The following is an 11,519-nucleotide window of genomic DNA, read 5'->3' as shown; positions in this document are numbered from 1 at the left end:
TTTGTAAGATTTTTTTTGAAGTTTGTGAAAAATTTTGAATTATACTTTTTATTTTCCTCCTATTTTCATTAGAAGAAAAAGTCTACTAAGAGGGATGAATTGCACCTCTATAGATTTGAATTTGATTTAAATTATGAAATATATAATTTATTAGTAACTCCTCTTTTATTGTTAAATATGATCATGAATCGAGTTATGATTAATTGATTGCTGATCAATGTGATTGACCAAGAATTTAAATTTTTTTTTTCCCAATTCAAAAATATAAGTGGTTCTTTCTCTCTAAAAAAAAGATTAATTTAATTTAATTTAATTTCTAAACAATTTCCTACTAATATAGATTGTACTTAAAATTGTAAAATATTTAGTAATGTATAGATCCTATGAAGTTAAATATGCAACTATTATGTGCCTCCCTTAAAGGTAATATATGGAATTAACTAAAGTTTTAAATCCTTCTAAGAAAAAAAACTAAAGTTTTACATGATGAATAATGTTTTTTTTTTTAATGCATTGTGGCAACATGGTTAAGATTTCTATGCAAACTACAAACTGAGTAAATGCTAAAAGAAATATTTTTATTCATGTTTGACATCAAAGTATCTTGATATCTAAAAATATGCATATGAAACTGTGGATCATGTATGTTTCATTTTGAAATTTGATGTCTAGGATGCAATAAGCATGTTTGTCATGTCTTCCCTCATGTTGTGAATATCTATTAATTATTTTTGTGGAAATGAATAGTATGGGAGAAACATTAGTAGTATGTATTTGTTTCATCTTATAAAAAATGACATAATATAGTTATCTCTCTCTCTCTCTCTCTCTCTCTCTCTCTCTCTCTCTCTCTCTCTCTCTCTCTCTCTATATATATATATATATATATATATATATATATAGTGTTTTGTCTTATAAAAAGTTTATTCATTTGTAACTATCCGGTGCATTGCATAGGATCAGATAGCGACTAGTATATAATATTCTAATACATTTGTAACACTCACACATTTTCACAAACAAATGCTAACAAAACCCACAAACACAAAATAACATAAATCCTATTACATCCAAAATAAACTCTTAATATTATGATATTAACATAAATCCACCTAAACTACTTTATGAAGAAACCTTATTATTTTCTTCTAAAAGTGTTTTCTTTTCTCATATATGAGGACCCTCATATGAAAACCACCAATCCCTTGATATTATTGTCTATAAATAAGACTCAACTTTTATTCCAAGGAATAGATTCTCCACTAGCAATGAGATATTGGTGGTGCTTCTTATACTTGATAAAAATGAGATTTTGCCCCAGAGGGGGCTTAGAGGGTGCCATTTTTTCTTCCACCAAAAAAAAAAAAAAAAAAAAAAAAAAGAATATATAAAATAACTTGTTTCATAGACAATACCAATTATTATTATTTTAGTAAAGAATAGACTTTCCTTCTTTTAAAAAAGAAAAAAAAAAAAAAACCAAATGGATCATAACCAATCTCATTGAACATAGATTATTTTTTTGGGAATGACGAAAGTAACGTCTTAGAATTGATATATCAGCTAGCCTTTGTTGCTTTCAAAATAAAAGATTTCAAAAGTAAACTCTTCAATAAACTTCCCTTCCATTCTCTGTACGTAGTTCATTGGTTCGACTGTCAGCTTGACAATTTAATTAATAGCCATGGTGATGAGTTTCGTCTCACGTGTTGTACGAAATATTTACTAATTCAATAAGAAAAAGAAAAAGAAAAATCAGGAAAGAAAAGGTCCATTTCATATATGAGGAATAGACGATTCAAAATTGGAAAGAGGCTGTAAGATAGTGATTGTCTCATCGATCAGATAAAGAAAAACAAAACAAAAACATTGTGATTGCTGGTTGATTAAAAATATATCAACAACTTTGGGAAAAAATGGAACTTGAATGCAATGAAAAAGAAAACCATAAAGACATCAACTTGAATTTTTTTTTTTTTTTTTTTAAAGGACACATTAGGTTTGCAATCTCTGAGTGACCTTTATCACCTAAAATTCTCAACTTGATAAAATAAATAAAATTAATTTGATTAAAATGTACAACCGAAAATACAATAGGTTGAAACTCTTTAAAAAAAAAAAAAACAAACAAACAAACAGATGATGACCTTGTCATCAATGGTGCCATTATGCCCATGAAATTTGTTCTAGCTTATTATAGGGGAAAAATATATACTTCTCTTTCTTTTGGTTAACTGTGACAGACTGTTTCATGCCATCAACGATATTGCTATGTATCAAAATATATATATATATATATATATATATCGGGCCTTCTGGTCCGACCACTTGCAAATGATAACTAATGAGTCCAAAAAAAAAACATTAAGGTTGTCCATTAATATGGACGACCTTGCATCATTAACAGACCAAAAGATGTAACCGCTCAAGCACATTCAACACATTAATGGCTACCATTATTCATCGGTCTTAAACGCCCATCAATACGATAACTGTTACACATGAGTAATAATCACCTTCAATTATGTACAACAGCTATCCAAATCACCTATAAAAGGGACAATCCGTCTCACTTGTGAAGGTACATCAAAAGCTACAACAAAACACTATCTAAATACAATAAATATGAGTTGATACTAACTTAAGCATTGGAGGCTCCCTCACCAGGCACAACCCAGTAGTCTCTTCGATCTATCTCTCTTTATCTTGCAAGTCCTATAAGATCATCTAAAGTTCCAAATTGGACGAGTGACCCAACTGACGATTTTGGCATCATCAGTTTGGCGCCGTCCGTGGGAAGGGCGATTAGTCATCTAACTCTTCCTGTAACAAAGGGTCACTCGATTCAATCTAGAGTACCTCATGGGATGAGACTCAATGATCATCTCTTTACTCTGCCCATATCCAATCATCTAAAATTGGGTCGAGATGGGAAAGATAAAGAGATATTACCAAGGCACCATCATCTTTAAAACATGAATTGTCAGCCAAATGAATAGACGATGATAAGAGAGCCTAGATCCAAGGTCTCAAATCTGTTGGCCTCTAGCTTGAGGGTCTGGTGGAAAGACACCTCCAATGATGCCATTACCAATGAAAGTGTGATTCCCAGCCACAAGACATGATTGGGTTGGTTGACAGTGACGTAAGAACTTCACGACCTGTGACCTTCTAGGCATGACACAGTACACACGACAACCACAGAAATTGAGCGACTTTGGTAGACCTCGCAGGAATGGCCCAGCTCCTAGGCCTTAAGGTAAGATGTGTCATTTCTCATCTTGTTATATGGTCTTACATCATCTTGTTAAAAGATCTAGAATACTAGAAGTCTCAAAATGAAATGATAACCTCGTCTAAAACTTTAGAAATATAACAAAGGATTTTATTCTATTAGATATCCTTTTGTTAAAAAATAAAAAGAAGTGATTGTAGGTGGTCATATAATTTTCAGCCACCCAAGTCAACTATGATGAAATTACTATAGGAGAACTTTCCTTTCTTAGTTTCATCGGCTCCCCATTGTTTTTAGTTTGCATGAAAGGTGGAACCAAACTTCAATAGAACATAATTACCTTACCAAAATTGTGATCTTAAATATAGGCATTAAAAGAAAAAAAAAAGGAAAGGTAATGAATATCTTGACTGTTATAAATTGCACAGTCAAACCAGTCTCTTTGAGGTCCTTGCCATTAAAGCCAAATATAATTATATATTGTTAAGGATACAGCTGTAGTCATCAAGGAAAGCAGCTAAGTCATTCGCAGCTAGTAAGATGTATCACAACTGTAGTATTCAAAATACAAATCTTGGATTGTGTTGAGATAGGATTAGAATAAGACGGAATTGTATTTAATTTTGTATCTAGCTAAGTGATAAGGGAGAAACATATCTGATTTGTATAGAAGAGTCAAGGCTGAATTGCATGGAGAAGCATATCTGATTGTGTATAGATGTGGTAAGGCCGAATTGTATTTTAAATTTTGAATATGTTACAAACTATGCTATATATGAAAATGCCTTGAACCGTGAATGGTAAGGCTAGGAAACAATTTCAATTAATTGTTTTTACATATATTGTGGCGTAATTGACATCCTAATAATGGCTCCTGTTATAACTAAAACAAAATAGAATGTTTGTGTCCCTTTATGGTATTAAATTAATGGTACACTAAAGAAGAAAAATAAATGATACCCTGATAATATCTTAGTTGATATTCACGGGTGATAAAGCCACAAAATAAGGCCATCCCCCAAACATATATGTGTATTTATTGGTGGTGAAAGTATAGTAGAAAATGCATAACATGGTTAAAATGCTCTACAGTCGGTTGTGCATGAGTTCTTAGTCCGTCAGTTGGTTAATGAAACTATGTTTTTTAAGGAACAATTCCGAAAAGATTTAAAAAGAAACCTTTAGGAATAAAATGCATGAATGACGTATTCGGCCTTGCACATAAAATAATTTTCAAAGTAAATGCAAGGTGGGACTGAAGTTGAAAGACCCAGAGAATTATAAAATTCAGTCCTTACAAAATTACCGCAATAGTTAAGCATAAATCATTTTCAAAATATTATGAAATTTTGTATCTTAAAATGTTCCACAATAGAATGAACAAAATTTACTATTCAAATTTTTCCCTGTATAAATATATGTTTCTTTGACTTTGAGAATGGAGAATTTAAATGGTTCCATCTATACCTAATCATGCTTCGAGCATTCAAAGGGAAAAATGTGGGACTCTCATGGTGTCACAATCCACATGTATGATTCAATAAAAGCAGCTATACATGTACAATGTTTTTTTTATTTTATGCTTGCACTAGTGACATCACCAGAGTAAGTACTTACTCACATATATGATATATAAGCAGAGCTTACTGTCTCTAAATACTAAATAGTATCAAATTATTTCCACGTGATTCTATTAAATAGAATGACATGTACTCTATATTAAGCTCATCATTTGAGAACAATCGAGATTATTAATTTGTTAGTATTTTTTGGAGCAAAATGAGCCTAGTAAAGCTTGACAAAATGGATCAACCAAAGGCTCGACATAAGAAAAATCATCCGGTAGAAAAAGGTCATGGCGTAGGCACAACTGTTGAGAATGTCATAGAGGTTTTCTTACCAACGAATGTACCTTTCATGTTTGAACGGGGGAAAACCTTCTGGATATATCTACATCTTCAAATAGCTGGAACAAAATACATCAACAATGGTGCCCAGTTCTTGGGCCTTAAGGTCAGATTTAAAATTTTCTTTTACTTTTAGCTCTCTAAGTATTTGCAACAACGTTTGAAGTCAAGTTTTAGGCATAATGACAAATATCATTATTGCCAAATAAAAACCAAGCTATAAATTTAAAATAAGATCATAACTATTTACTATGATAAATATGATGACTGTTTATCATAATGGCAAATGTCATTAGACACACCGAATTCCAACACTCTTTAAAAAGTTTAAACACTTTGCCAAGTGTTATTTAGTTGCACGAGAATAGGGTAATAGTTATGAAAACAATTGTTGGAAAGGCAAATTGCTAAATTACAGGATTAGTACAAACATATACACAAAAGGCTAGATACTTTCTTGCTAAAGTTAAAAGGCTGACTAGTAATATCTGCTCTAACTAGTGTGACCTATTTTAAACTTTTGATATCTAGATCTTAAGCCCATCCATTTCTTTTATTATTCTACTATCGCCAAAACCAAGAAAAAAGTGGAAATGGCTGAATTGCCTATAGAGCATATGCTTCATACATAAAATAGACAATTCTATTCAATTGCATGGCATTAAGTGTGGATTTAATTCTCAGTAAGTTTCTATACTCTTACATGAAATGATATTGTTTGGACATAAGCTATATCAATTCACCCAAAATTTTGTATAATATGTAAACCTATAAGAGGTTTGCTAGATTACTAGCTTAAGATATGCAAAAAAAAAATGTTCCAAATTTTCTAAGAGGATGTCATAATTTGATGAAGAGAAACCCTTAAAAAGAAAATAGAGATATAGCTAAAAGTTGTGAAAATTACATCTATATCACAAATGTCGAGTTTAACTCCTGTAAATTATGGGTTGTACAAATCCAACAAAGAAGAGCTCTATAAGTAAGAGTTCAATGACGAAGAGTTCATCAAGAATACTACAACAATGAAAAGACAAAGGTATGTACAAAATAATATTGAGATTTAAGGTCTTCTATTGAGGTAACTCATTTCTTTCTTTCTTTTTTATCCAAGAGATCATTTTATTGAAACTAAATAAATATCTAGCTTGCATGATTATTACAAATGTTTATGTAGAATATGTTGAAAATATTGCTATAAAATTGTTACAATTATCACAATCAATATGACTATATTTTTAGTTGCATATGTTTCATCGTCATGAATCTGAGAAGTTCGATTAAGTTTCCTACGCTTAAAATGCTAGATGATCGTGTTCACAATATGCTCATGAATTTAAGTCTCAGTAAATTTCCGCTATCTCCATCAACTCACCAAAATCTTCTTAAATTGCTTTAAAAATCATATATGGTGCAAGCACCTAACAAAGACCAGTTTAAAGAAGCATATAGTCAAATAGCTTCAATTCTTATACTTCTCTATGATTCATATAGAATGCACTTCATCTTGTATAGCATGCAATTGCACATTTGTACATTGTCATGCAGCTAGCATTATTGAAGTGACCTAAGTGTACAATTAAAAAAGAAGGAAGAGGAAATTGCTATTACAAATGGCAATGACCATAGTCATCAAAGCACGCCAAAAAAAGAAGAAGAGAGGTTCCAATAGTGAAAGACCATTCCCTAATCGTCAACAAACGAGAATTGTACTTTTCATGTTTGAGTGGGGGCAAAAACGTGGCCTAGTTTTTATGCCTTCAAAAAATTGAAGCAAAAGAGATATAGGCCTTAGACATGAAGTATCATGTTGAGCTAAAAAAAAAAAATGAAATGGGAAGAGCTCATCATCTTAAAAAGGGAAGAGCTTGTCAAGAAGATCCCAACAATAAAAAAATCGAGGTATGTGACAAAATAATATCGTCATTTAAGGTAACACATTTATCTTTGTCTCTTTTATATTCGTTTATAAAAATTTACACCTAGTAAGGTTTCATGCAAAAATGTACGCATTACTAGACATATCACAAAAGAGGTAAAACTCTAGGATTACAAGGAAATAAGAAAAAGGTCCACCTAGGCTATTGGTAACTTATTATTTATGAATTGTTCTAAAATTCTTGTTTAACAAAGTCTTGGCAAGTGCATGTGCTACTTAATGCAGATATCAACATGGCCTCAAGAAGGTCCAAAACAACATAGCATCAAGGAATCTTTCTAGCAACAAGTGACAAGATTCCTTAAATGGATGTAAGTCACACAAAAAAAATGGCTAAATGATAAGATTCCGCCAAGACGGATGTAAATCACTGACAAAGCCAAAGTGACAAGATTCCTTAAATGGATGTAAGTCATCAAAAAATGGCTAAGTGATAAGATTTCACCAAGACGGATGTAAATCACTAACGAAGCCTAAGTGACAAGATTCCTTAAATGGATATAAGTCACCTGAAAATGGCTAAGTGATAAGATTCCACCAAGACAGATGTAAATCACTGACAAAGCCTAAGTGACAAGATTCCTTAAATGGATGTAAGTCACCAAAAAATGGCTAAGTGATAAGATTCTGTCAAGACGGATGTAAATCACTGATGAAGCCTAAGTGACAAGATTCCTTAAATGGATGTAAGTCACCAAAAAATGGCTAACTGATAAGATTCCACCAAGACGAATATAAATTACTGACGAAGCCTAAGTGACAAGATTTCTTAAATGGAAGTAAGTCACCAAAAAATGGCTAAGTGATAAGATTCCGCCAAGACGGATGTAAATCACTAACGAAGCCTAAGTGACAAGTTCCTTAAATGAATGTAAGATGCCAAAAAAAAAAAAAAAAAAAAGGACAAGATTTTGCTAGACCGATGTAAATCACTGACGAAGTCTAAATGACGAAGCTTCATAACTGGATCTAAGTCACCTAAAAACGGCTAAGTGACTAAATACCCTTAGACGAGTGTAAGCAGACAAGGATTCTCACACAAATACAAGTCACATACAAATCAAGAATATCAAACGTGACAACCAGAAAATGAATGAAAGAAGAAGCATCAAAGTAATAAAAAATGGTCGTCCAAAAAAATCACCTCGCTCTTCAATAGTGATAAAAGATGGTTGTCCAAAGAAATCACCTCGCTCCTTAGCAATGATAAAAAATGGTCGTCCAAAGAAATTACCTTACTCTTCAGCAATGATAAAAATGTTCGTCCAAAGAAATCAGCTCACTTTCAAGCTATGATCCCTAGAATGTCCAAAAAGACCTTATAAAGGCAAATACTAAGAGGTTGTCATAGAAATACTAACATTCCTGAAGAAGAAAGTAGTTGATGATAAAGAAGCTTGAATCTGAACAAGTCAATAACATTCCCTAAGCCTGATCAGCATTAAGCAAAATCAGACTTGGGAATGGGAGGCAACTGATGAGTCCAAAAAAAAAACATTAAGGTTGTCCATTAATATGGACAACCTTGCATCATTAACAGACCAAAAGATGTAACCGCTCAAGCACATTCAACACATTAATGGCTACCATTACTCATCGGTCTTAAACGCCCATCAATACGATAACTGTTACACATGAGTAATAATCACCCTCAATTATGTACAACAGCTATCCAAATCACCTATAAAAGGGACAATCCGTCTCACTTGTGAAGGTACATCAAAAGCTACAACAAAACACTATCTAAATACAATAAATATGGGTTGATACTAACTTAAGCATTGGAGGCTCCCCCACCAGGCACAACCCGGTGGTCTCTTCGATCTATCTCTCTTTATCTTGCAGGTCCTATAAGATCATCTAAAGTTCCAGATTGGACGAGTGACCCAACTGACGATTTTGGCATCATCAATAACTAGTTTACTCTTTCTCTCTCATTGTATGTGGGAGTACTTATCCTCATTCTCTAACTACTTATTTATAAGATTGTGAACATATATACATGTGTGGAAGTGATTGGTGTAATGTGATATAATGAATTTTTAAAAAAGATATTTTTCTTTAAGAAATTATCCATAGAATTCATTTATCATTGTCATACATCAATAGATAAAAGTCACATTTAAGGTTTTTATACTCGCATATTCACAAGACCATGCATTTTTATGCATTTTTAAGATTGGATGAATCCATTTGCATAAAATTGTGATTAGTTTAATTTTGTAGGTTTGCTTTAGAGATAAATCCCTTTAGATATTCACGTTAGTTTTAATTTTCATGATGAATGGTGAATGTGGATTCCCTGAATTTCCTTTTAATTTCTTCTATGGATATTTTGCTTTGAATAAATATATTTTATGAAAATGCTATCACTTGCTAAGCTCCGTACTGCACTGCCCGTGATAGAATTGTTCGTCCAATGAGCATAAGTATAATAGAATGATCAATTTTAATTTTGACAAAGTTGATTGGATATGTTTTTTTGTATTTCTCCATGAACACTAATATTCTATTGTTGTGAGCCTTCTCTAGTGGGTTCTTCAGCTTCCTTGTAAAAGTCTGACCCAAAGTATATATGATTTTTATCTGCGAGTCTATAAATAGCGGGATTAGGTTAGCTTGATTGTTAGTATAGTTTTGGGCTAGCTAGGATTGAGACTTGAGAGTCTTATTGTTTTTATTTCGATGCTAGTTGGGCTGTTGGGTTCCTATCATGGCTTTTTGGGCGTAGATGAGGATTCAAGTTTTTCTTCTTCTTAACCTTTAGGCTCCGTTTGGAAGTTCATAAGGGAATGGAATGAAATGATCATAAGAGAGTCGAAAGGAATGGAATTGAATGAAATGCATTTAAGTAAAGGAAAGGAATGGAAAAGAATGGAATTAAGTAACCTTGATTAGATGTTTTAAAATAAAGGAATGGAAATAAATGAAAATGAATGGAATGTAAGTAATCTTTTTTTTTTCTTTTTTTTTTTTTTGAGAATCAATACGAGGCAATTTTATTAAGCTGAAACAAAATCAGAAACAACAAACTCATAAATATTCGAAGGAACAAGCTCTATCCAAACTAACAAAGGTAATGACCCTCTTGCTCTCTTAGCTAAGGTATGAGCTACACTATTGCCCTGCCACCTTGTATGAGAAAAAGAGAAAGTTCTAAGCGAACTCATAGTAGACAAAAAGTCTTTAACAAACTGACCAATAGACGGGTGGCTACCATTAGCTGCCTTCAACGCTTTGCACACCACCTCTAAGTCACCTTCAAACACAGATTGACATATACCCACCTCTACTGCAAATTGAGCTGCCCTTCTTACAGCTAGGGCCTCCAAGACCTCCACAGAATCCGGGTAAGGAATTTTCTTAGATAATGACGCTACCACCTCGCCATTTGAATTCCGAATTACAACTCCAATTCTTGCCTCTCTAGATTCTGCAAAGACTACACTATCAAAGTTTGTCTTATACATCTCCCCCAATGGAGGTCTCCATTTGGTTCTACCAGGTATATTTTTCGGTTTGATCATCGAAAATTTCACCTAATACTCAGTGAGATAGTTGCTAGCTGCGTCAAACACCTTCTCAATAGGCAAACACTCTTCCTTAAGTCTGACCTTGTTCCTATGGTGCCAGATAAACCAAGCCACAGTAGCAAATAATTCCAATCTTCTTGGTTGCTGCCCCACTAGTTGAATTAGCTCACAGACATCACATATTCCTGGAAAGTCTGAACTGATCCAACTAAATACAATTTCCCAAATCACATCCCTAAATGGCATGAAAGGTCGACTCCTACCCTACTTGACAAAGGCTACACTCTGCACTATCTATAATTTTCCTTTTCCTCAGATTCTCCTTGGTAGGTAGCGCTTTAGAACATACCCTCTAGAGAAAGGTTTTGATTTTATTAGCTACCTGAAGCTTCCATATGCGATTCCAAAAAGTCTTTTGATTCAAGGTGTTTGAACTTGCTACATCCATGCTTCTTTCATCCTTACACAGCAATTTGTACCCGGTTTTAACTGAGTACTCACCACTTCGACAATGTGGCTAGATTATACTATCTGCTTGACTTGACCAACAAAGGGGGATAGCTTTTATTCTTTGTGCTTCAAACCATAGGAAATGCTGGTCAATTAAACCGTGGTCCCATGTTCTTGTGTCAGGCCTAATCAAACAGTCCACAAAGGCTCCTTCTAAGGGAGGTATTCGCGAAGATAACACCTTGGTTGACTCCTTACCTGGCAACCAACTATCATCATAAATTTTTATACTCCTTCCATCCCCCAACCTCCACCTCATTCCCAAGGAAACCACCTTTCTAGCCTTTAAGATACTCTGCCATGCCTAAGAACTAGAAGTTGCCGACGCTTCAAAAATTGACCCTCTAGGAAAATATTTCGCTTTGAAAACTCGATAAAAAAAAGAGTTTTGGTCC

At 33.2% G+C, this 11,519-nt stretch overlaps 1 protein-coding gene across 1 annotated transcript; it reads right to left on the bottom strand.

The window, feature by feature from the left end:
- Positions 1 to 10,083: 10,083 nt before the first annotated feature.
- On the bottom strand, positions 10,084 to 10,551 carry LOC115973937. Its single transcript, XM_031094180.1, has one exon. The coding sequence runs from the start codon at positions 10,549 to 10,551 to the stop codon at positions 10,084 to 10,086; it is 468 nt and encodes a 155-aa protein (XP_030950040.1).
- Positions 10,552 to 11,519: the final 968 nt, after the last annotated feature.

Source organism: Quercus lobata, chromosome 2, assembly GCF_001633185.2.
Source record: "Quercus lobata isolate SW786 chromosome 2, ValleyOak3.0 Primary Assembly, whole genome shotgun sequence".
Classification (NCBI taxonomy): Eukaryota; Viridiplantae; Streptophyta; class Magnoliopsida; order Fagales; family Fagaceae; genus Quercus; species Quercus lobata.
This window is presented reverse-complemented; position numbering and strand designations above follow the sequence as displayed.

Coding starts and splice junctions, on each gene's coding strand:
- LOC115973937 (XM_031094180.1), bottom strand. CDS start 10,551: ATGTATAAGACAAACTTTGATAGTGTAGTCTTTGCAGAATCTAGAGAG.